This window comes from Anticarsia gemmatalis, chromosome 8 (genome assembly GCF_050436995.1).
Source record: "Anticarsia gemmatalis isolate Benzon Research Colony breed Stoneville strain chromosome 8, ilAntGemm2 primary, whole genome shotgun sequence".
NCBI classification, from domain to species: domain Eukaryota; kingdom Metazoa; phylum Arthropoda; class Insecta; order Lepidoptera; family Erebidae; genus Anticarsia; species Anticarsia gemmatalis.
In genome coordinates this window covers 11,189,347-11,216,738 of record NC_134752.1, presented here as the reverse complement: position 1 = coordinate 11,216,738, position 27,392 = coordinate 11,189,347, and the positions used below count along the sequence as shown (strand labels likewise).

At 37.4% G+C, this 27,392-nt stretch overlaps 2 protein-coding genes across 2 annotated transcripts in view; both read right to left on the bottom strand.

Moving 5' to 3' along the window:
• Window positions 1-27,392, bottom strand: part of Myo10A (unconventional myosin 10A) — a 96,354-nt gene that overhangs the window by 52,311 nt on the left and 16,651 nt on the right. Inside the window, exons 2-9 of the mRNA XM_076117743.1 lie at window positions 10,014-10,164; window positions 5,414-5,664; window positions 4,232-5,337; window positions 3,990-4,153; window positions 2,897-3,126; window positions 2,294-2,512; window positions 1,270-1,358; window positions 324-462 (exon numbers count right to left, since the gene is read on the bottom strand). Coding sequence (XP_075973858.1) covers window positions 324-462; window positions 1,270-1,358; window positions 2,294-2,512; window positions 2,897-3,126; window positions 3,990-4,153; window positions 4,232-5,337; window positions 5,414-5,664; window positions 10,014-10,163 — 2,348 coding nt within the window. The 5' untranslated portion in view covers window position 10,164. The remainder of the gene's footprint in view (window positions 1-323; window positions 463-1,269; window positions 1,359-2,293; window positions 2,513-2,896; window positions 3,127-3,989; window positions 4,154-4,231; window positions 5,338-5,413; window positions 5,665-10,013; window positions 10,165-27,392) is intronic.
• LOC142974649 (uncharacterized) lies at window positions 10,782-12,277 on the bottom strand. The gene is made up of 2 exons (XM_076117098.1): window positions 11,940-12,277; window positions 10,782-11,806 (listed from the first exon to the last, which is right to left on the bottom strand). The coding sequence occupies exons 1-2, from the start codon at window positions 11,982-11,984 to the stop codon at window positions 10,934-10,936; spliced, it is 918 nt and encodes a 305-aa protein (XP_075973213.1). The 5' UTR covers window positions 11,985-12,277; the 3' UTR covers window positions 10,782-10,933.

Genomic DNA, 27,392 nt, shown 5'->3' with positions numbered 1-27,392 from the left:
CTGGAAGGTAAAGGATTCTGGTTATAATATTGATCTAATGTGCAGAATTTACTTGGTCAATGGTAGTATTTAGGTATATTATCTTTTTGGATAGATCGATTGAAACTGACAACGATTTCCACATTGCTAATGACGACTGATGATTTCTTCACGTTATGCCGGTAGTAACAGAGGAAGATAGTACTTAATTATTTTTGCACAGACAAACAATGCATGCAAGTCAAAAATTATTTTAAAAAATCCATACCAAACCAGTCCACAAGTTAAGGTTACCAAAAAACTATCACATTATTTTACTAAGTAACATTAGTTTGTAATCGTACCTAGCAAGATATCCTCTAAAGTGTGCCTGCAACTTCGTAGCTGCAGCTCGTAGCTTGTCAGCGCGCGATCTCTCCAACGCTCTATGTAGCGCCTCGCGAATGAACACACGCGCCGCTCCCAACTGGTAGTCAGCACCGACTGGAAAAACACAATACAAAATAATAATTTACTTTAATATTCATTAAAAAATCTTTTACAAAAGGCAAACTTGTATTTAAATACGAAAAAAAATTTTATTTCACTAGAAATAGGTACATAATTGTTAACGCTTTTACTAATTTCGTTAAACTTTTTAAGTTGAGAACTAGTAATTTTGTTATATAAAAAGTCTACACTTAAATATAGCCGTAAAAACTCACACAACACCATAGCTTCTAATGTAAACCCTCGTTTTTTGACCCTCTTCCATATTTTCGTTATTTTGACCATGATCACTTTACACTACATACACTACACTATAACATCACAGAATAAAATGACCCTATCGTATTAACTGTTCACTGTGACCACAGATCTTTTAGATAACGATAAATAACCACAAAGTGATGAAAGTATTGATAGACTAATTAGTTCGGCTATTAACAATGATTGTGCAGATTCCTAGTGTATATTAATAAAACCATTTGCCTTGTGTAAACGTTCATACAGTTCTTTCTCTATTATTTAATTTGGGTAGATTGATTTTTCTAGACCTTTTATTAAGGTTTTTTTATTCGTTGCATTTCTTGTTCAGTCCTTACTATCTCAGGAAACTATCTATTGTTTAATAACCTATTGATATAGACAAATAAGACAATTATTTAATCATGCCAACTTTTCTTAACGTTATACAGACTTTTCAATATTTTTTGTTGCATTTCCAATAACATACGGAGTTTGTGCTATATAATCTTTGTATCGGTATAAAGAAGGTAATACAATAAAGTGACTATACAATATACATACCGGCACCAGTAGGAGGCATCTCAGCAAGTATGGAGTTGCAGATCTCCCTGTACGGCGTGGAGCGTGATGGCGTTGATGTCAGCAGGTACCTGTGTACGTGACTTGTGTTAATACATGTCGTTAAAACAGAAGAACATGTCGTTGTGTAGTGCATTCGAGGTAGGGTTTAGTGAAATAAAATTGTTGTATTTGTCTAAGTTTGATTTATGGAGCACCCATTACTACATAGGTACCAAGTTTTAATTAAAGAAAATCAAATCGTGTTTAAAATGAGTTTTTGTAATCGGAAATTATGGATTCCTCCAGAAAATTTAGATAATATTACTTTGTTAGGTTCAGCTAAATAAGATATTATAATGTTATTGCTCTAAGCGAGAAACAAACTTTTACGACATACGATATAAATTGGTGGAGGCACTAAATAGTAGTAAATCGTGTATTGTTTAGGCCTGCGGTGTGATGTACGCTAATACTGTCGTGAGTCGTGACGCGTGAAGTCGTGCTCACAAACATGTCTTAATTCCAAGTAACACACATTCCTGGGGCTAAGTAGATGATTTACGAGTGGCAATTTAAACATGTCATGAGGATGAACACGCACATCTATGTTTACATCAGGGTTTAGCCATATCCCACTGCCCACTCATGACTGATTGTAATTGTGTATTTGAGCAGAAAGGTTTGCCAACGATTATCGTTACTGGTTTGCGCAGGCAATAGGTAAATGGATAAGTGCTGAGTGTATACTTTGTGTCTAGGTAGATGCTGTACAGACCAGAGCTTTAGCGATACATGGGTGAATAATAAAATCGATCCGTTTGGTCGAGAACCACTTTACGAGCCTAGCCTTTCTTCCAAACTATGTTTGAGTCAGGTTTCACTTAAGGAACAATAATACAGCGATAACTTGTTCTAGTTCTATACAGTCTCGGCCCAATTTGGGGAAGAATCACCGCTCTAACGAAGTGTGGGGACATTGTCTTTCTAGCTGTTTAAAAATAAAGAAAATAAAATATCTTCTCACCTGTATCTATCAACGAAGTTCTGGAAGGGTATTCTGATAGGATACCCGGTTTGTCTGATCTTGATGGTGTCTAACATGCCCGTGTACCGCAGTTGTGCGAGCACGCACGGCATGTCGAACTTCATGGGAGACTTGTCAGTGTTCGGCTTGATACAGCGCACGAACCACGGGTTACAGCGAGACATGGATTCTAAGAGCTGATGGAGACTGTCCGAGAATCTGGAAGGTAAGGATAGAAAGTTAAGTGTAGCAGAAAAAATATCGTTATTTAGCTTCTATCTTTTGGCTGTATTTTGAAGTTCGATCACGGCAACCAAGTAATTTTTTAACACATAACTTTCCCACTGCTGGGCAAGGGTCTCCTCCTAAACGGGAGAGGGGTTAGGCCTTGAGTCCACCACTCTGGCCAAGTGAGGGTTGAGGACTTTGCATGCCATCTAGAAATGTATTAAGCAATTTTTAAACATTCTATATTTTTGGACAGATGCCTTAATAGCTCTGCACGAAAATGTTGTGTTCTACTGTTTTTTATTATTATGCATTTTGTAAAAACTACCCACAGATCATAGGTTTTCAATTACATCTATGATTTGGTTGTAATACCTTGCAGCAACAGTAGGAGTCCTCGGTTTCATAGTAACAAATCGTCCATTAGCTCCTCTAGGTAAGGTCTTGTTGGCATCGTGCTGTGCCCTCAGCTGCGTCGACATCTCAGCCACGAGGGGCACTTCACTACTGCACAGCAACTCTAGGACATCAGCCCGAAGAGCATCGCGATTCTTGTCGAGAAAACCTTCTACGTTGTACCATACTTGTCCTGCGTAGTGTTTGATCTGAAAATAGGATTAAAATAGTGTTTTAGTTATAGAACTAATTAAATTTGTTACTTTTCATATCATGAGACATTAATCTATAGTACCTAATATTTTAAGTGCAAAAATCTGTCTATTACTGCTTTCACGGCCAAACCGCTGAACCGATTTTCATGCAATTTGGCATGACGATAGTTGAATGTTTTCGCATTTTAGTAAATGTATGATATTTATTGTTGTATGCTTATTGCTTCTACCAGTTATTTCAATAGATTTATTCACCCACTGTTAGGTGTAGGTTTTTCCTAAAGATAATATTATATTTATAAAAAAAACATCACATGGGTCGGTGTTATGTACACACATGATTGTAGTTATAAATAATTAAATTATCATAAATATGACGTTTGTTTATTAATCAATAAGTGTTGCAATGAACCGGCCTTGTAACATCCTCCCTTTGTGAATCCCACACAAGCGACAACATTCATAATTCATTAAGATCTCCTGTCAATGACCATGTAAGAGAACGTATTGTGACGAAACATTAGTCATCAAACGATCACCTTGAACTATCACGATTATCAATATTTTTATAGAATGAATCTATAAATTATATTATTATACATTCATTCAACAAATACATACATACATAAAATCACGCGTTATTCCCATAGGGGTAGGCAGAGACCAGAGAACGTCACTTACGGTCCTTACAGAGTTCCTGTGCTTCATTCAAATCCATACATCTTGTCATATAGAACCACCGGTTACGAGTACCTACTACGCACCTGATCTTTTTCCAAGACATCACCGATATGATCTGCGTATGTATTTCTAGGGAGTCCCCTCCTCGTTCAAAAAATGTTTGTTTAATCACTTACCCCGAATTCGCTCGCTCCTAGTCTCGGTCTTGAATAAAGCTCGTTCAAGGCGTGATTATAATGGCACTTCTCTAAGAAAGAGGCATCAGAAGCCCGCGGGAAGTTGCTCTCGTCGTCCAAAAGATGCAGGATCCCCACAGGCTTTTTACTCAGCAACTGTATTACTGTAAAATACAAATAATATTAGACTTTATGACTAACAACTTAAATCATATTTATTCGAGAGTATGAGTTCAACATACCCGGAGAGTTATCGTTCCAAGTCAAATTTGACCATTCCAAGCGCTCCTTTTGGTATTCCTGTTGCTCTAATTTAAATATGTGTTTATTGAAATAATGCTGAAGCGTTTCGTTGGCATAGTTTATGCAAAGCTGCTCAAAAGAATTCTCTTCCAAGTCTTCAAAACCAAAGATGTCCAGGAGAGATATTCTGTGAGCGTCGTGTAAGCCAGCACGATGGACTATCGAGTTGATTCGTAAAACTAGCCAGTTAAATAAAGACGAATATAGTGCTTTGGCGAATGCGTCTCTCGCGTCGAGAGCTTGATCGATTGGCAGTGGTGACCTCATACGCTCTGCTCTCGCGGCCGTGACACGAGTGGTGAGAGCCCTAGCCAGGGCTTCCGCAGGGACCTTCAGTAAGTGAGCCGCCCAGCGCACCTCAGCGCCCCCTCCCAACTGTACACCTTCTTGTCCGTGTCGCAGCTGTCTTCTATGAAAATATACATTTCCCAAGTGTAATACGGCGGCTAAAACTCTTATTATGTCCTCTCGTTCTGCGTCTCCAATCCCGAGGACTTGCATGGCGCCACATAATGCGGACCAGTCGGCTCCAGCGCCAGCGCCACCAGAGTCGCCTCCTTGATTTAAATAGAAATAATGTTCGGCTGAGAGAAGGCCTCTAGATCTTCTCTGTTCTTCATCTAAGCCAGCTAATAACTCGTAGAATACGTGATAGTTTCTCTCTCCGGGAGACTGTGTCACTATTCGAGATTTCTCTAACAGGTAATGTGCGACTCTTGCCCCCGCGAGGGAGCCATCTTTGAAGTACAATTCTAAGAGTTTTCCAAAGCGACTAGAATTGTGGTTTTTTGGTGTCCTTGCATTTCCGAAGGCTTCTAACAGGGGAGCTGCTTCTAAAATTTGTTCAGAGACAGGTGCTCTGCCGGGCGGCGCGGGAGCGACCGCGGCTAAGAATTGGACAGCTAGTTTGGTGGATTCAGTTTTGCCAGCGCCGGATTCGCCTGAGATGAGTATGGCCTGAGGCTGTGGAAGTGCCGCGCGCGCAGCGGCCGCTATGGCAAACAAATGTGGTGGGAGATCGCCAAGCGCCTCTGCTGCGTGGTACCTGCGAAAGTACATAATTTTAGTAAACAAACACTTATTATTTATCCCTTAAACCCAAAAGAGGTTCGTGTTATTACCTCCTCGCAGTCTGCAGTCCATACAATGCGTCAACAGGTCTGTAGGGGTTCACAGCCACCAATATAGATCCCGCGTACGTGTATATCAGTCCTTGTTCGTATCTGAGCTTGAGGTTCCATAGTAACGCCGCCTCGTGTAGGTCGTGGAGCCGGGTCATGTCATCCACGCCAGTCGGGCCCAGCTCCTCGCGAGGCCATACTGGATCCCCTTCATCTTCGCCATTGCCCATTTGAAGGGCAAAGGTTTGTGGCTGTGGAAAATAACATACAATTAGAACTACTTTCCTTAAAGGTACTTAAGTATGCACGTGCCGGAAACTTCTTAACATTTTAAACTCATATCAGCAGATTTTAGAAAATTGAGCAACTCAAACATTCACTTACACAATTGCTATAATTACCGGCATTCTAATTCCTGAATCAAATCAAAAAAGAAATAACGAAACGTCAGCAGCACGGAAAATTATAAAGTGCAGAGCAAGAGCCGTAACTGTGACATAATCTAATGACTGCTCACAATTGTATCAGGCCATCTTTCGCGACCTGCTCTACTGAGATCTTTTCGCTATCGAGATCATTCAAATTCGATACAATACACCGCTTGCACTCTTCACGCATTTATTTATCTTTACTTTAACTGGCAAGTAATGGAGTGTTAATAGATTTGATTGAGTCGTTAAAGCGGTAGTATCGTAGTGAAAGATGGCACGAAATTTGCATAGAGTGGCATTTTACATTACGCAGTCGTCGCGCTCGAGTAAACATCATTAGCGATCAAGTCGGCTGATTAACACGATACTGTTAACTGACCCGTATTTATCTATCCAAGCCATACATTAGACTATAAAAAGAGCTGGATGCATTACTGATGGCATATCATTACAGGCACTGGTTTGCATTATGAATACAGGACAAGTGTTGACATGCCAATTGCTGCAAGTAATGCATTATGCTGAATATTCAATGAGTTTTACTTTAATATTCGACGTTTAACCGGTTTCAATATAGCTGATTTAAAGCGGATGCATCAATCGTAAAATACAATCAATTTCATGCAGTGTCGAATATAAATTAGGTGCAATTTTATTCAAACTTATTGAAGTTAAATTACCGTGACTAAACGAGAATAAATGGTTCGTTATTTCTGATTTTTTGATGACAAGTTTTGTAATAACTTTATTGAGGAGCGTTACACTATAATATTATAGTACAAAACTAAATTACATTGTTGATTAAGACGTCTAGACAAATATCTTTCAAAGACTGCACAGACGATGGCCTCCATCGTTTCGTGGATCTATTGGAATTTGTGAATTTCACGCTCAGCGACCTTGGCAAAGATGGCATTTTCTTCATAATAGACTTGAGTGTGTTTGGCTCGCAGCTGGTCTGTCGTCTAGACACTAAACGGTATTTACATGAAGAATCACAAGAACTGTACGACACGCAAGACTTCAGCGATTCTGGGGAACTGTGCGGGGTGGGCGCGAAGCGGACACGCATCGGCCGACAGGAATTTATATCACGATTACAACATTCCGCATTAATCTAGACTTCAAATCTTCTAAACACGTGTTAGTCGTCGCTATCTTAATTCGATCTTTATGAAGTCCATAGCTTTTATTACTACGCAAATTCGACATTGAGCGTAATTTATATGTGATATTATCGCAGCCTCCATATGTTACGTTCATTTCACGTTCTGTCACTTGTAATAACCACGTTTATAATCACAGTTATATCATTTAACGCCATGGCTTCGGTTGCCTGGTATCGTGTCGGTTTTCACAGAAATCTAGCCGAGAACCGCAAAACGTTCTGTAAAATTAAACGTATTCCGCAAAAGTGCGTAGCGTAGTGGTTGGCTAGCCGCGGCTAACTGATTGTACCACATACCACCAGGCTGAACAGAACTGTTATGGTGCTCTTAGGATAACGGCTTGGACAACTCCGAGATTGAGTAATACAAAGTTAAGATTACTGCTTTCTATTACAATGATTGACGGCAACGATTTAATCGTAGTGTCAGTCTATGTAAATACAGGTATTTGTGATAACGGCAAGTTTGTAATAAGCTTTTCAATTATAATTTGTATCGCATCTTTTCATCAAGATAAGCATAACTAATTTAAAAGTGATGCAGCCGTACTCGTGCCGCGTGCATCCGTAATGAGAGATGATTACTATCTGGATTACACACTCGTACAAGTTGAAAGTTTTGTCTATTGATTTACACAAACGGTAAATCATGAGCTGATTAGTACGTGCGCTCAGCATATGATATATTAATGTTTAAATGTTGATTAATGATTTATACGATAAAATCATGCAATGATGCTTAATTTGGAATGACTTTATGCCATTTTTTTAATCAAACGTAGGTAATTAACGATAGTTAACGAGAATACCTCTGTGTTGATACAGAAAACACGAGAAATTCGTTTTATAGATGCGTAATATAAAAACGCCTACACCTGACGAACAGGAATTTTAATAGGATAGCACATTGTGCTTACCCAACTCTACAGAGGAGATGGTAACGTATATAACGAGTATTTATTAATTACGATTAATGCAGAAGGGAAGACAGAAAATTTGTAAAACCTGCATTCCGATTTACAATGAACGGATACGTCTACGAAGCAAACAAAGTAATACTTAGTATTATCTAACATACGTAACCTTATAATTACTGCTTTCAAACCAGTTCCTGTGTTACAAGCCCGGGAAGTGGTTAATTGTTTAGAAAATGAACCGTTTATAATCGCCGACGAGGTCCAATAGACATGTTCAATGTACATTAGACATGCTAATTAATATCGAGACCAAGAGCATTCGTACTGCGTTCTACGACCGGTGAAATAACACCTTTGAGCTTTACGTGATGCCGAAAGAGTGACCTATGAATTTAGTCCCGTTATGTAAAAAAAACTAGACTAGAGTCTAGACAACCATACTTTTTGTACCTAATTGACTTTTATGTTTTACAAGTTTCACACATAAATCAATTTTATAACCTCCCCAGACGAAAATAAATAAAACTGCTATCATTTTACATTTAGAAAAGTCGAAATCAAAGTACTAGGCGAGCATAAATTAACAAGAAGCTGCGCTGAGTCAACTCTCTATCAACATTCCATCGACGGCCTTGCGATCAGCCGAATAGCTTTTCTCGCCAATCACATTGCAACAATGTTCCCCTCCTGTCTTTGTATTTGCTTTTGTACTCAAGAATAATAGAGCGAGATTTCCGTCGTTTGACTTGGGCAAAATGTCGGAAATAAGGTGCAATAAAATGCACGGAGGTCGTCTCGCCGTGACCTCTGAGCGGTCAGGTTGCACCGAGCGCACCGACTGTGCTATGTAAAGAATACAAACAGTTGTATTATGTGGAAAAGAAAAAACCTGCCTTGGCCTTGTATCGTGAATACCTAGAGATTTATAAAATACATCGTGGATGTACAGATATTGCCGTCAAGGTGTTGCAAATATTATTTACAATTTGTAAGTAAGTTTTAATAATTAATTAATAGGTAGGTACATAACCCTGATTGTGATTACAAATATTATAAATATTTGATTGACAAACAAACATTTTAAGACAATTGAACTTCAAATCAAAAATATTATCTTGTAAACTATTGAAGTTATATTGAAATAATTTAATTTCAGACAAAAGATCAACAGTTTTTTTAAAGTTACGATGCTATTGGCTTTGACATTACGTTATTGTTTTCGTTCATAAAGTTTCATAAATCACTTTTTGTGAACGACCGTCTGAAAAGACAAGATGGCTGTTGTAAGTTGTTTCAAAACTTCTTCATTAATCTTTATGCAGTCGACAATAGAAATAAAGTATTAAAATATATTATAATAGTTTTATTATTGAGCTGCGTGTCTCGTACGTGACTACCTACCTATATTTTTCTTGTTATAGAATGACATAACAATTTCGTATTCGCGATAATGGAGGCAGTGTCTCAATCAGTATTATAATATTTCAATACAACATTCCGATTGAATATCTATTACTTTAATGTCAACGGAATTCCAATGAAACGGTAAATATAGTGACTATTAAACCTTTTATATTTTTTATCTTTATTAAGAATACACAAAGCACCTTTGTTGAAAGAAAATGTCGCATATTCAATCAATAAATACCTACCTGGCATTTCTTGCCTGGCAAATGTTTTGACAAATATAAATTGGCAGACTTCATAAACCTTTAAGATCTGCGTCATATTATTTACTTAACTAAGTTTTTTGCATGCTAATATGGTTAAGATAATAGAATGATGTACCGTCTTAATGGCAAAGTGCTGTAACTAACTACAGAAACGATGGGTGAACGATAACACAACATAAACACTTCTATAAACCTTTTTAACTAGCCTCTTTCATGGTTGCTTTATTGGCCTATTTGAAAATGAAACAAAATGAATAAAGACCCGAAATCCGACGCGATTTTCTATGCCTATTGTCGTATTGCCTTCGCATCGAGTATTTGCTTACTTGCTCGAAATTACTCGTTTGCTGGAAATTACTAGCTTCAAATTCATTTCAAATTCATTTATTTATTATGCTGTATGGCGCTCACCTGTCCATTGACTTGTGCGGAGACGAGTAGCACCCGGGCGGCGCGGTGCACCTCGACCAGTTCGCCGGGCAGCGGCGCGGGCGCACCGGCCGGTTGGAACCACACGCAGGCGCCCTCGTTCCACTCCGACAACCCCCCGGAGCCCGCCATGCTGTAACACAATAAATATAACTTATAATTACAATCTATCATCTCCTATTTTTAGATTTATTGAGGATTTATGCAGTCTGAAGAAAATTGCATAAGTTAGTTACATGGATAATGTTTAAAACTGCTGTTGCAATGTTCAAACTAGGAACGTAGACACAATTTTATGATGTGTAAAATACATAAAGGTATTTTTATATATGTAGAGTACATACTTAGAGTATGCGATTGTTAGGTAATGGTTTCTCAATCAAAGAAAAATAAAATAAATAGCTAGTCATTGAATTTCCGACACGATCATGATGACATAAAGGAATGCAATGTTTTTCAATTTATTATTTCTATGAATATTGGCGTTTAACAAACAATGGTCGATTGGACACGTTTTACTATGATAAACTTTACATTTATTGCGGTATTCGCATCGCAGTTTATTGCTACTGTTGCAGTTTATAGTGAAGCGGCTGCTACTGCACTGGACAAGGTTTTATCGTTCATCTTAAACTAATAAAACATTCCTTTGTGTTCCTTTGATGTATGACGGTATGTGATACGTTTCTGACAATATTTTCCATTCGTTGAAAATGTCATGTATAGAGGTAGAGAATAAAACAAAAGACATATTAAATAAATGCACATTTATTAAACTCGAGTCGTTGGGTCCTTAAAAATAACAATAAGATTACATACGGTTACATAATATACAATCGGCACGTAGCCGCATAACAAATATATTGTGATAACTAGTTAACGAATAAACTCTATCCGAACTGTCACAAGTAGATCGGCGACGGAGAGCATCCACAGCTGCATGCAGGCCCTGACTGGAAGCAGATGGGAGATGGTGGCGGGGGTTGAACACAGAAAGGTTCTAAGGGAGGAGGTTGGATCATCATTGGGGGTGGTTGTGGAGGCTGGACACATACTGGCGGGAATGGAGGTGGTTGTACGCTGATGGGAGCCGGGGGAGGAGGTTGGACACAAAGTGGAGGCGGGCACGGAGGCTGTACGCTGATGGGCGCCGGTGGAGGTATTTCGATAACCATTGGAGGTGGTGAAGGTGGTTGTACCATCATTGGCGGCGGTGGCGGCGGCTGCACCGGCATCGGTGGTAGTGGCGGTGGCTGAATCATCACCTGACCCAGAGGCGGTGGCTGGACAACGATCGGCGGAGGAGCAGGCAGCTCTATCACGATCGGAGGCGGCAGCGGCAGGTCAAGAATAATTGCAGGAGGTGTTGGAGGATTCACGTACATTGGTGGCGGAGCAGGCGGCGTCACACACATCGGAGGTAGAGGCGGAGGGGTCACACAGATCGGGGGAATTGCTGGCGGAGTTACCGTCATAGGAGGAAGGGGGGGAGGATTGACTACCAACGGCGGAGATGGCGGCGGAGTGACCGTGATCGGAGGCAACAGGGGTAACTCCAGCATGATGGGCGGTAGAGGAGGAGGTGTGACGCATAGTGGTGGTTGAGGAGGCAACGTGACGTAGACCGGGCAGGCAGGCGGCGCGGGGATGTTCAGCGGCTGAGAGCAGCAGGTGCACGGCGGTGAGGCCGATATGTACGGACTGGTTGGTGCCATGGCCAGGGCCGAGGATGACCCGTACGGATCATATACGTAGTACTGGGCGTTGGCTCCATACTGGAATACAAAAAATGCGTCTTTATACTTTTTGATTCGTAAAATTAATGGTTATTTTTGTAAAGTTATGAGGAAAAATGGAACCAAAACTTAGTAATTAATTAATTATTAGTAAAAAAAGATGGTTATTTACCTGAGCTATAGCCACTAACAAAAGGACGATGTGTGCCACCGCCATTGGTGACCGATGATCTTGAACTTGCCTGAACTTCACACCACCCACGTTTTATACGCCGTATTCGTTATTACTCCAGAATTTTGAGCAACATCGATACAAAGTATGCAATCAGATTAACTAATACATTGCAGGTTGTTATCGAATGTGTAATCTAGCCGCGTAAACAAACGAGAAATGGATAAGTCACGTCGGGGAAGTAGATAAGGTTTCAATTGTAATTTCCGTTGTTCAGGAACAGTTTGTTTGTTCAACAGGCAAGTCGAGTCTCTTTATGCACCCCACAGTTGCCAGCGACAAAGTTTTAAGACAGTGTAAGGTGTTCGCTTGAAGCATTGTCAAAATACTGACTACAGTACACTGAGTTCCCTGGAATTATTTCGTTGCATAAATTCTGCTGATCTGCATTTCATTGTTCATTGACAAATTGTAAGTTGATACGTTGTAACTTATTGATCTCTTTAGTTGACACGATGTCATATCGTCTTGGAAAATCGATAGTGTTGTTTTTATCAACCATGGAACAACTGGCCAACAAAACCATTTCCATAACATGCATTTTAATATTCGCAAAAGTCAGCCTGCGACCACGGCGAGTGCAACCTGCGCCGAAACGTTAGGCATTTTAAGGTAAAATGCGAGTTCACGTTAATTCCCGTATTTTATTATAAACATGCAACGCGAGAGTAAAGTTTTGTCTTTATTCTACATATAAGCAAGTATATGCTACACACTACGCGTGAGATACGTAGGTATGATAGTATTTCACTCGGAAAGGAAGCAAAAGAAACATAGAAATATTGCAAATTTATATAATAGATACTGCTACATATTAATAATATAAACTTATTAAAAAGCAAATGACAAGTTACAACTATCACATTAATTACTAAACAAATAATTAATTTATGGTCGAAACTGGCTGCTTTCAAAACCTGATCGTTCTTGAAGACATGCGTCTTCATAAAGAGCATCGACAAGATGATGTAAAGACAGGTAATAAAGAGAAAACCGAGCTCTCTTATGTCATTGTAAATCTTAGAATGTGTAATTGAATCGATCGTTCCAAAGATTTATGGTCGATCGAAGATAAATCGTAACAAAGTCGTTTTTGCATTCGACAGGCTGATGTAAACATAATCGTTTTACACCATGCGTTTTTAACAGTTCATAAATCCACTTTTCATTATTTTTTTAACCCATTACTGTCCCACTCCTGGGCAAGGGTCTCCTCCCAAACGAAGGAAGGCTCTTAAGTCCATCACGCTAGCCATGTGCGGGTTGGGGACTTTGTATTAAACCAATTAAAGACGACGTTTTCATTCAAATATTTGACTGCAATTTGTCGTTTTTGTACATTCTCTCTGAATGTTAATGTATTAACTTTCCTGATAATAGCTCGTTTTATAAATATGGATTATTCACTCATTTCTCTTTGTGATTACACACGGCTGCCGGACAAAAAGTAACAGATATCTCCCGAGTATACTTGATTAATATTGTAATAAATTCCTTTACATACTCTAATTTAAGTAGTACAACCGTACCTGAAGATTTTCAAATTAAAAAAGAGCTACTCGTACACGGGTAATTTTGCAAGGAGGAAACATTTTCAGTAAAACTACGTCCCCTTGCAACTTTCTAGTAAACTAATTCATAATTTAATAGCAATAAGTTATGCTAGCAAATTAACTTACGCAACTGTTCGGCAAACATAAATCATCAAACGAAGCCTAATGAATGAAACCGATCAAGTTTTTCGAAATCGTAAAACAACTAATTAGAAAAAAATAGAAATCTTAGAAGACTGGCGGCGCAGGTCCAGTACATCATAACGGAAACGGTTTCACTTTCCGTACCTACGTCACACATCCACGCGTAAAGTACGTATTATCACCATATATGAGCTTGAAAAGAAATCTAGAAATCAGTTTGCGTGATGAAAATTGTTCAAAAGGGTTCCCACTCATTACGGCACAAAGGGAAGGAAGAAATTGAATAAGCATCATGTTACTTAACTGCTGTTATTTTATGAGAGGTTGATGCTCCTACTCAGAGGTCATTTGCTATTACTTAAAGCCATGAGGTAATGTTATATTCTACTTACTTATCATTACGTAAAATTGAATTCATTGGTCATGATTGTTTGGTCGTGCACAATTTTAGAATGAAATAGACAACGTTGTAATTGCCGGAGAAATGAAAGATGAATATGGATTTGTCAACATTATCAAATCAGATTTAGACCAGCTAATTCGTGGACTACCGAATGCCAACATTTCGTAATATTTAAACTTTCACTGCTATTCTCATAGAATCTTCGACCCAACATAAACACGGACTTAACGTCATGTACATCTCACTAATATAAACAAATGGTTGTTCATATCGCAATAAACTTTCTATGTTTATTGCATCGACGAAGCAAACACCATCATCATTTAAAACACCAAAAATTCCACTTGACACTCTCTCTTCTCGTTCTGTAACCCATTTCACAAACCAGACGTTGAGACAGCTGATCCAACATATTTGCATAACGACCATTTCTAATGTTATTCTTGTCAGCATCAAATAATCCAACGCACCCATAACGACCTAAAAAAAGTTCATTGGATCCGGGAAACAATAGACTGAGAGTCACTTCCGTCTACCAAAGACGAACCGAACCCACCTGATGCATACCAATGGACACAGCATATGTGTACTATAACACTGACAAATAGAAAACGTCTGTAACTCTACGTGACGCCTGTACATTGTACAGTGTTTGAAATCGGTCGGGTTGTCTCACAGTTGTGTATTCTGACTTCGCAGCGACCTCAAGAGTGGGGCTTTCTACCGGCACGTTCGCCGCTTCCATAATTTGATCTGAGTGTCAGCAAATAATTAATTGTGGACTCAATACAACTTAAATATGAGGATATTCGAGAAAGTAACTAAAGACTGAACTTTTGTCCGTCTTTGAAGTAACTAAGCCTATGACATTAGGCTTACACGAAAAATATGTCTTCAGTTTAATGTCCAGACGCACTGATAGTCAAATAATACAGTCTCCTTTATTTTAGACGCCCTATACGACCTCAAGAATCTACACAAGCGGCCTTTAAAAGGCAATCGTAAAGCAGTTATTTATTCTATCAATTTAGTACGTCCAAGTAAATAATAGTCAGTGATTGGTAAACACGGACTGGATCGAAATAACAAACTACATGCATGATTCATGTCACGTTTTATGAATGTTTACAAGTTTCAAACAGACGATACCACTAACATTATGAATTGTACAGAAAACAAGAAAAGAGACCGCTCTTCAAATGAAACAAAGGAACACGACGAATGAATAAATCTACTTTACGTAGCTCGGTTTTAAAAACATTACTTTTAAATACTTTTTCAACTTTTAATGCTGGACACGAGTAAAGTCGGCTATAGATAATATTGGAGGCACTACAAAGACAAAAATGATTCACATTTTTTAGATAATACTTTAAGCTCCTCCAAAACTCAAGAGGTAGCAAAATATTTTGTTATCTAAACAGAGGAAAACAGAGTTTCTCGTCAGCTCTTTTCGGGTCTACCTTCTAAACTTGAACGTTAATTCATCAACCAAAACGCAACTTTTGTAATTCTCGACTATTTAAATATGTCTAATAGATCAAAGACGTGTTTGAACGGGAGAAATTGCACTATTCCCGCTAAAACAAAGTAGACACCGTAGAGAAATTACAAACAAATAAAGGCCCTAGAAGCTATGTGCATCATCAGTAAGTCATAACGGAAAGTAGAAAGTTGTAGCTATCTGATTGTGCGTGGACAAACGTAAGTATAATCTACGAGTTTTCGCAAAGGGCTGGCCGCTACTGGCTCGGCTCATTACAGTAGCCATAAATTGTGAAACTTTTAGTACTAAAGTTGCCAATAACGTTGAACACTTCGCGGATATTGAGAGATACAAGACTTTGTAACGTGTAGCAACGTAAGTGCTTTTAGTGCGGAAACTAAGATAGATGTTTATTCTACAATTTCAAAACACAGAATAATATATTAGGTAGATGGTCGTTGTAGATGTGACGAAAAGAGGAATAATCATTATCATTAGAGAATTCTTCATTTTATAGGGAGACTAGCGCGAACAGTAAGTGCGAAGTCCGATGAAAAACAATAAAATAATGAGACACAATTTTCTAAAAAATAAACGTTAAATCAAGAGTAGGCTAGTTTCTGGCATTTATTGTATTAGTTGATCATGTAACAATATTAAAAATAACCGTAAAACGGGGTGAATAGAAACGATTTTCAACTTTGTCCTAAAAATTTGTAGCGAATAACTTGTTATTTTTATCGTCGGGTTATTTTATATCATGTCCGGCGCCATGAAGAAAGAGTTAAAACCATATTTGTCCAAAAATAAGCATGATTTTACGATATTTCATTAAAAAATGGTCAATTTCTATTCACCCAGCGATAGGGGTGAATCGAAACGACCAAAGGGGTGAATGGAAAAATTGTGTTTTAAAACGTTTTTTCAGTTAACAATATTGTATCTTTATAGATAAATATACACCTCAAGAGATAAACACTTCAAACAACTCATTAGAAAAGAAATCCCACTTTAAATCCAAAGTTTTGAAAAAATTGTATGGACCATTAAGGCATTCGAGGACGGTTGACTTTGAAGCAATTTTTTGGGTATAAATATCAATTTAAACATTTAAACAATTATGACACCGCAGAGAAGTAATATCGACGTGTAATCATTTCAAATTTGAACAAAATTCTTAAACGAGGAGTACTCAAATATTGGGCTTGAAAACTTTCCTGATTTTTTTTCTATTCACCCCGCGAATTCTATTCACCCCGTTTTACGGAACTCTACTATGAACTATTATACCACTATAACGCGAAATTGAACGTCAGTGTAGGTCACTTGCGTTCATTACATATTTCACAAATTATGATATAATAAAATTACCGTATTACCATCATTACGACGTAATTAAACATGCAATTACTTAGGTAATGAAACTTAATTTGTATGAGATATAAATATGTCATTGATTTGTAAGACCATAACATTTTTAATGCAAAAAACGAGGCTGCAAAGACAATAAGCAAATGAAATCGTGTCAATGTTAGAAAAAAAAAACTAGACCAAAGAGTCGAATATAAGAATCATAGAACGCATTCGCACGCTGGATTATTTTTTTTAATCTTTTGTTTTTTAACAAGAGCAATGTAAAGTGTTACAACATACTTTGGATTCAATTATTATTTATTTTACTTGTAGTAAAAAAATAATTAAATTTCGAAATTGACATTGAATAAATTATAACAAGATTTCTATCAGATTAAGTTTTCCTTCCAAGCAAATGTCTTTTTAATATGGTTCATTAGTATCTATAATTATGTGCATAAAAAGTCTCTATATTGCATTTCTTACTTTCATCACTTTCGTTAACAATGACTGTGGTCAAAGACAATTTTCTCAATGTATTTTTTCAAATATTGTGAATGAAGCAAGCGGTGAATTGAACGTCATAAACAAGTTTTGGCCTCAAGCAATGGTCCCGTTACGGTGGGCTTGAATTGTGACACGTCTCGAGGCTATAGTTTTGACCGTTTTAATTCTTTTTTTATGCTTGAAACACAGCTATAATTTTTTATTCCAGTTTCTTTATCTATTCTAGCAGAATAATTACTATCTGTTATGGGATCATCGTTAATCAAGATCAAATTTTAACTGATCAGATGTATATTTTTATTTTTTAAAGTATCAAAGCAAATAAATAAGTTTTAAGCTGTCGTAAAATTAAGTTTAGTGTTATGACTAAACTAACGGCGGAAAAAACATAAAACCACTCTACTTTTAAAAATATTTACTATAAAAACTTTTATTATACTGTTATTTCTAATCTAGTTACTGGCCAGTAAGAGACACGATCACATAAAGCCAGTTGTGTGAAAAAAGAAGAATCATTTTAATTCTAAAGAGTTACTCAACGAAGCTGTAATTAGTGGCTGTTAAAGCATAATTGAAGTGAAGAATTACAACGATTTTTGCATTTCATTACGTCAGTAACAAGCCATTCATTGCCGTTTACATAAATGCTGAACTTTGTTAGAAAACGCGCGAATGACACATAAAATGTCAAATTGCAAACGTGATATGTCAAAGTTGAGACCAGAGACAATGAAGACCCACTTAAAACCTTTGATATCACTTGATTTATATCGCTTTCAAATGCACATTGTTTTAGAAATCTATTTTACTCATCAGTGCGAAGCTTGTGGCATTATAGAACATGGCTTATAGAACCGAGAAAGAAAGATTAAAATGTTTAAATTGTTATTACTCATAGTTACTAAAACCAGCTTTTATCAACTCGTGTTCCAACTAGTTTATTTTTGAGATTAATATCAAAACATGTATCGAATTGCCAATGATCACGGGCTAATGATAACGATTTGTTGACAAGTCAACAATATTGCTTTTATAACGAGCACTATTAATTTAGATAAGAACATGTAACCTTTCTTATGAGGCTGATTTGTACATCATGGATTCCATTTATTTGAGGAATAACATTGACACGAGAGCAGAGATAGCCGTGTGGTATAAGTTGGCACCTCCCACTCAAGTGGTCGTTGGTTTGAACCCGACGCAACATATTAATGACTTTTCGAAGTAGTCCCCGACCCGCACTTGGCCAGCGTGGTGAACTGAATGCCGAACCCAGACTCTTGCCCAGCAGTGGGACAGTAACGGGACATTGACATATTATCTGTCAAACGCGTAAAAAGTTTGTAAAAGCAAAAACGTAACAGAAAAAAAATTGTTCACAAAACAATGTTTTTACTTGACTGCGATTATTTCCGCGGGTATTTGGTGACATAATCGATCGACCTTCACCTTCAGACTCGCGAGGAATTCTCTATGGTCGCATGACTATTGGTACAGCACTAGAATAATGTATTAGAATTAAATCACCTTTAATTACATACGCACGTGTGATCACACGACTTCTAATTTGAAAGGAATTTTTGTGGTTTATGGAGGTAACTGAGTCTGGGTTAATTTATCTATACAATATAAGTATGTCTTTAGAAGTATTTATTTATGTTTATCAGTCATTTGGATACCATAGTACCAGTTCTGTTTAGTTAAAATAACCGAATGTGAGTTGTCCAATGATATTTATTTACAACTTAGAATCAAGAAAATAATAAATAGCCTTGTACACAACTAACACAACACACAACTAATTGGCTGTATCAATATAATTCCAAAGCATTATGTCAATTTCATAGCAAAACAGAAAAATATTTCTCATTTTTTTCTCTCAACCGAAATTTGCAAATTCCATTTTAAGTAATTAAGCTCATTAGTAAAGATTCGTGATCAAGAAATCCCTTGAATATTTAAATAAGTAAAACGTGTTTACTTCTGGTATGAGGTACTGGCTGCAGATGTATCATTAGCCTCGATCTGACGCGATCATTGATAGTCATTCCTGGTAATATCGCTATTTAAATAAGCAGCAAGAGACATGTAGCGGTTACACACATATTAACACTACATAAACTACCATTTTACCTAATAGTAATTTCAACGTGGGCCTGAATTTTGAAACTGAGCGTTTAAAGCATCCATACTTAGTATTTGAAACAAAGGCATTTAATGAGTATGGTTTTCTAAAAAGTCAACTCACTTTTTAGAAAACCATACTCAAGCTTTGTGCTCTAGTGAATCTTTCTTACGAAAACTTTGCAATGGTTACAAAAGTGTAACCCAATATCTCGATTTGGGCTCCCTACGAATATGACATGCATCGGTTAATTCGGTAGCATGCGGGAATTTGCAATAATGCCAATACGACATGGAAATTAATGGATAGGCAATTGGATACTGCTAACTACGAATAAATCGTGCCTATTTAATATTCAAGTCGACGTGTAGATGCGACACACCTCCGCTTAACCTTTGAAAGCGTATAACTTCGCAGACACGAGCGCCTCACAAACGAGTTCATTTATCTCAATAACAGACGTAAATAGGTCTTTATTTCGTGGGTAAACCGTTATATAATTCGAAAATACATTTTTTGCAAGAAATAATTAAAGAAGTGCAAGATAATTCATTGTTAAACGTGGCATATCTGATTTTATTTGGTTGCATAAGCGATGGTTCGTGGGATCGGGGGCAGCGACAGAGGTGCGCAGGCGCAACCGTGTCAGTGGAACAATGCTACATACTACATACACACGGAGTGGGGGAAGCAGGAAGTGTCAATTAATAGAAAATAACTAGGGTTTTGTATTTGCCGTTTATGGTAATTCGATTACGTGCGGAAAATTTAATGGCATCGCTTTTGGCAAAGCTGCAATGATACGACGCAGAATGTCCCTAAATGCGTTGTGAAAGATGAGGGTTTGGAAACACAGTAACTTTACCATATCGTAACAATCTATAAATTACAACTATCATCAGTTGTTGAGGGGTCAAACGTCCTACGGGTATCAAAGCGAGGGAATCGCTTTCCCAAGCCACCCGACCGTGCTATCAAACATTTATCTGACATAGCAATCAAATTCATAACTTAAAGACCACACATGCAGACCGTAAAGCTTTTCAATTACGAAGATAATATTAAAAACCTGTCAGTACACCTGACAACCTACTCTACATCTGCTAAAAACTTGATCCGAAACTGCAGTGCGTGCAATGTAATGTAATTTATTATATCACAGCTCCAAATATACGTAATCAATGTGAAGTAAAAGTCGTGAATTGCAACAATAAAATCACAAGTGCTTAACCTTGAATGTACCATTTTCAAAATAAACCAATTTGTCAGTTTTGTAATTAAATAATTTTTGTATGTCGACAACAGTAGGCTGAAGCGTGAAAACGTTGCGTTATGGAGTATACACACCAAAGACGTCGACTGTCTAGTGTCTACGACTTGATGTCGACTTTGCTTTTACAAATCACCGAGATATGATTCTTCATCACTATCACTACATAAATACGTACATAAAACCAAGCCTTCTTCCCATAGAGGACAGCAGAGACCAGAGACCACCACTGCTTATCACAAAGAAGTCCTCTCACCAAGTATCTCTGTCGTGAAATAAACTCAAAATGTACAGAGCAAATTTTCATTCCTTTGTTACCAATAGATAAAATGATTTTCGAGGTACGTTTTACGTACGTTTACGATTACAGCGGTGTTACCCGCTAGTTTGTAATAAATAGTTGCCGTCATCAAATCATCATCATATTTTAGTGGGTCGGCGACTTATGTATGTCTCCATTAAGAAAGGTATGACAAGGAACTGTTACGAATGCCTGCAAGACTTTTGTAGCGTGCACCTGTGCAAATGTTTGGTTAGCAAGTCATTCATTAGGGTCAGCTTCCTACAGTGCTCGATGCGACTGATTGCTAGTCTGGGCTGATGCCTGTGTAATCAGGTATTGGCAATCGTATTGAATACATACCGGCAATTTACGGATACATTTGCTTAGTAGCTTTAGCTTAAAGCTTAGCCTTAACGAAAATGGTTGAATTGTTTCGTGATTGTTAGTAGAAATTCCATTGTTTCGAAACAAAGAATTGGGGAAACTAAAAACTTACTTTCGGTAGTTCTTTTTTCCTTAGGCCTACTCCGAGTTTCAATGGCAAAGTATTTAACTAATGATTGATTTGAACGGACAATGAAAGTGAACCAAACAAGGACAATTATATCGATCAAATCGTTCGCCGGCGACTAATTTCATAACTTTCAAGTTACTCCGGTTAAAGCTAATGTGATCAGACCGGTCGTCGGTAACACTGCATCTACTTATTGCGAAATAACCGCTTGTGAAACAGACGTAATTCTAATGAGCCTTATAATTACGTTTATTATAGAATCAGCTGAGTTTTTAATGTGCAGGAATTTCACAAATCGGATTAGGCACGGTTGCATGCCATTGGACCGGCGGAATTCCGGCGACGACACGCTCCACGTGCCATTGATTTCAAGATTAATGGATAATTACTTATTTATGTACGTTTTTCGTATTACCTGTGGAATTTTAGAGGTTCGTTAGCTTTTGTATATGTATTTGTTGATAAGAATAGTATACGAGGGAATGCTCACACATTACTGTAGTGTAGACAAATAAAAACATAATTTAAAGTAACGTCTTCTGCATCTTTCATTGAATGAGCATCAGAAAACAGTTACGCCACACCCGCATAGTTTTAAGTACAGTTAAAACTATTCTAACCGGGCATACTACAAGTAAATATTGTAGACTGCCACGTTCAGTCGTTTTGCCATTCTTTGCGTAACTTGTCCAAGACATTAATTAACTATTTAATAGTGAAGGTTTGTGAAAGGGTCGAGTAACAAATTAATTGTGTAATTTCGCGCATGCGCCGCGTGGGTGTAAATAAATATGTATACGACAAAACAATAGGCTGTGGGATGAACACATACGATTACTTTAACCCCGACCAACAACAATGGCACATTAAGAGTCAGATGTCGTACGAACAAACTGCACGGCAAAAACTGTAAACAACAAAAATAAACTTAAATACAGGAATAATAAGGTTCTTGTAACAGCTGTAAAACAACCAACATAACGAGAGCCACAATAAGTAATTGAATACTTCTATTGAAATGTTGGAGGTGAGACGTGACAATGAGCGAGGAAGGTCAAGTTAAAGTGGACGATCAAGTTTAGAAGTCAACGGAGTCGAGACAATGAGTAATTGGCGACTTCACATAAAGACGTTTTGAAGCATCGACGGGTTCTATAAAAACATCGATTGAAATTGTAGGGACGTGCTTTTTGTATGTATGCATTTGATAGAAGATAGATCTTTGTTTATTGTTCAAATATGACGATCATTGTGATAATTAGTGTTAAATGGGGCCTGAGAAATGTTTGCATGATATGTTAGCATCGGGGAATATGCAAGAAAGACCATCAAGGCGTACATGGTGTGCCGTGTTTGTTAGATGGCCACATAATGAAGTGTAATCCGTTGCGAGTGCTTTGATTGAATTGTTGATGTTGTTATGCACTGATTGGTACATTATACGTCCATTATTCGTGTAAATTGAAACAATAGTCGTATTAAAAAATGAGACAAGACGTTGAAAAACGTCTTAAGTAAACTGATTAAGTAATTGGTCAATTTCTCCTGTGTTATTTTGAGGAGATGATCATTGAAGGTATAGTAATGTATGGAATAAATATGATAGACAGTTTTTTTTTTGTACACAGATCAATAATGTTGAGCATAATCAGCGTTTTAAGACAGGGGGAAATGTAGCACATGCTCTTTCATGTGCTGTTCATAAAATTTATTTGTGAGATAAGTTTATCTCGCCTCCCGCCTGCAGTTGGAAGGAGTTAAGACGTATTGTTATTTTCAAGATTTGAATCGAGAGAATTGAACATCAAAATAGGAAGTATAGGAACAGTCTTGTCAAATGAGTTGACAAAATAAGTAATAGTGAATTATAATTCTTACTTAAACTTATAACTTTTTCTTGTCAAAATTGTGAGTATGAAATGTTGAAATTATGCAAGACAAACAGTCTGTTCAAACGCCTGGAACCCATACGAAAGTTGCTCAACATTTTAGCACATTTAGCAGTTATCATAGCAAAATGCACAATAAATACGCAAGTTTTTAAGCTTTAAACAGGACAGGGTCAATTTCAAGTGTGAGAATGAATCAACAAAATAAGAAAATGCCGAAAGATAATCTTTTTCTCAACAATAGCTTGTAACAATAAACCTATCTGATAAATTATAGTAATAAAATAACGAATTAGTGACTAACGAGTGAGAATTGTTTATGGTCTTAAAATAAAACCATAAACAATATCTGTTTGAACTCTGATCAACTACATCTATACTAATATTATAAAGCTGAAGAGTTTGTTTGTTTGTTTGTTTGTTTGAACGCGCTAATCTCAGGAACTACTGGTCCGATTTGAAAAATACTAATATTATAAAGCTGAAGAGTTTGTTTGTTTGTTTGTTTGAACGCGCTAATCTCAGGAACTACTGGTCCGATTTGAAAAATTCTTTCAGTGTTAGATAGCCCATTTATCGAGGAAGGCTATAGGCTATATAACATCACGCTACGGTCATAAGGAGCGGAGTAGCAACGAAAAATGTTACAAAAACGGGGAAAATTTTGAACATTCTCTTAGGTGACGCAAGCGAAGTTGCGCGGGTCAGCTAGTACATTATATATAGCATCACGCCTGTTTAACCTGCAGGCGTAGACAGGGAGTATGGAATACCCTTTCGCCGATACCAATGTTATAGAGGGCGAGCTTATTGCCGTATACCAGAAACGTTATCAAACTCCAGATTGCCAATGAGAAAGTCCAACAGCACTCTGGCGGAACTGGGAATTGAACCCGACATCACGTGCTTAGCAGTCATATAGAATAGCACGACGACTACAGGCAGTCTGATAAACTATTACTGAATTATCGTGTGCGTAATTTCTAATAACAAATGCTTAATACGCGCTTAATACTGTAGGCCTCGCTTATTACGGGAGGAGACCCTTGCCTCTTAAGAGCAGTAAGACATTAACGGGTTAAATTTATTTAATTTATTTTTAAACGATTATGAATTTATGAAATATTGTGAATCTCGATAATTAATTAACTTAAAATTAATTTTAAACTAACTCTTCTAAGCTTCTTGTACTTGCTATGAGACATTTACAACATGTAATCGTCGGAAGTGATTACGCGAGCTCACAGCTATTCCTTATTGCACATTGTTCTTATATTAATAACAGTCGAGTAAAAGGGACCGTTCACATACACTTGCGCGTTAGCTTTTGACGATAAGTACATGTAAATACTTTAGATGTACTAATTTTCTACTCAGATATTGTGGATAATCTATTTTTGTACATATTTTTATCAGCTGATTGTTTCAGGCTCATGGGTAAAAAGCTAATTTTTGACATATAATTCTTCCCAATAAAAAACGACTTCAGTCGCCTACATTATCATATCGTCCATGAATAACTACAAAGTTATACATTTTAACATATACAACAAAATCTACTCATCAGATTTAAATAGGTGATTTAAATCCTTGTGCAAAAAATATACAAAATCGAAAGATGAAGTATCAAAATTGGTCTTCTCAAAAAAATCCATGAAGAAACAAACATATAAAAATACAGACAACTTGAGAACCTCCTTATTTTTTCGTTGTCGGTTAAAAATGTTCTACATTCTCTTCTTCAGCTTATAAGAACATATATTATGTACCTCACAAGTTTACGCAACAATAGCAAATCGATGACAAGTGAACATCGGATTAAATGACTCAGCATCCAATCGCAGCACGTTTTATTTCTTAACCTGATTTACTTACTTTATATTCATAAGCTATTGATTATGTTAGATATCTATTAATGTTCGATAAGAAAATCAATTTATATACACATCTAATTATGAGGTGTAATTCTTTACGGACCTAATAGAGTATCTATTAAACGAGGATGAAAGATAGCTAAAAAATTACCTGCTTGGACATTTTATTTTGAAAAAAAATCTTGTATTAACCTTTAACTAGTAAAAGCTGAGAATTAAATGTAATGCCTTGAGACGGAATTAAAAAGGAACCTATTGCTATGGCTTTCTTAAATAAAAACACTTACAATTTAACGTAAACATAGCAACTTGAGTGTCGCAATACTAAAACTGCACACTAACTTGTTATGTGTTAGTGCTACACATAACAAATACAATCGACATTCTCATACAATGTCTAGTAGCTAGTGTATTGCTCATCACATCCGTATACTTTCTTCCACTTCCGTGAAGCGAGTGCGACGTGTGGATGAGCGATGAAAGCCGCCAGCGCCGCCGGTGCCGCGCCCTGCAGTACCGTTATATGTAGGGCTGCCAGATCCAAGCTGAAGCTGGACATTTTTGGGGCCACAAACTCCGGTCCGAGACTAATAATGTCCTCCTAGCCGATATACGGCTACGGCGGTCAGTTTCATTGAAACTGGTCATCTGTGCTGGACTTTGTTTATAGTGTCCAAGTGTGTGCACAATACACAGGTACACTCTCTATTCCATCACTCTCATAGTCCGGTGGGACGGATAACCGACACGACCAGAGAGAGGTCAGGCGCAGGACCGACGGCTTTACGTGCTCTCCGAGGCACGGAGGTCTTCGACCTCAACTTCCCAACTCCGGGCAATCTCTAAGAAATTCTTAACAGAAAATCTCAGAAAAGACTTTTTGGCCCGACCCAGGATTCGAACCCGAGACCTCTCGCACGGCAGTAACATACACTACCGACCGCGCCACAGAGGCAGTTAAGGTCCGAGACTACACTAAGTAGGAATGACGAAAAGGAAATTAACTAGAACTATAGGTTCATGAAAAAAAATGGATTTTAGTTTGAATTTTACAGACATAGTATCTATTATGTCTACAGAATTATATCTATATAGTTACTTCGTAAAATACTAGCATTTTTTCGTGCCTACACGCAGAATTCCGGGATAATCGCAGAAATCCCGGCCATCTGACAACCCTAGTTACATGACAGCATTGACAGATTGCTTCACAAACACCACCTTTATTGAGTAACTGACCTTTACACTCGCTTTTTTCTTGATACACATGCCATGACATGTTTTTGTATGGAGAAATCTGTTGAAAGGTTGCGGAAACTTGCTCGTTATGGCTTTAAAGGGCCCCGCTGTCGATATTACACGCCCGAATTCTTTGGTTATGCTTTATGATAGATTTATTAAATGTCAGATAACTTTATTTGAATTTTTTAATTGAATTTTCTTTGATGCTTTGATAGGTAGTGTAATCTACTATCAGCGTACTAGCGTGGTTTTTAGTTTTCAGCTGTACTCCTTTATGGCATAGTCTGATGTTATATTATCTACACATACCCTACTTCTATAAATGGACAATTTAACACGCAAATATTCTTCAATTCAAACCAGAAGTTGCTGAAATTTGCGGGTTTTCGCAAACAAACAAACAACTCTCTTCAGCTTAACACTATTAGTAAAGATATTCTATCTGTTAAAACTCTACACTTTTTGTGAAACATTGGCATGTATAAAACAAAACTAAACGAAATGATACTACAATCATGAAGAGGCAAAATTAGAGCGAAATTGAGACGCAAAGGTACAAAAAAGTAACAAAAACAGAATTAGAAAATTACGCCAAATGTTCATGAGACTTTCTAACGGACGGTCGCCATCTGCGTAGCCATTTTCCTATTATATTATAACGACATTACGTGCAGTGCAGACAGACGGGTAATCGGCGAATTACGAACGATTGATGCAATGAGCCACCATTGAAGGATACGACGATAAAAT

Excerpts from the sequence above, each read along its gene's own strand:
- LOC142974649 (XM_076117098.1), bottom strand. The coding sequence starts at position 11,984 with ATGGCGGTGGCACACATCGTCCTTTTGTTAGTGGCTATAGCTCAG. Across the intron at positions 11,807-11,939 it reads TGTTAGTGGCTATAGCTCAG|TATGGAGCCAACGCCCAGTA; the intron begins GTAAATAACCAT and ends TTTGTATTCCAG.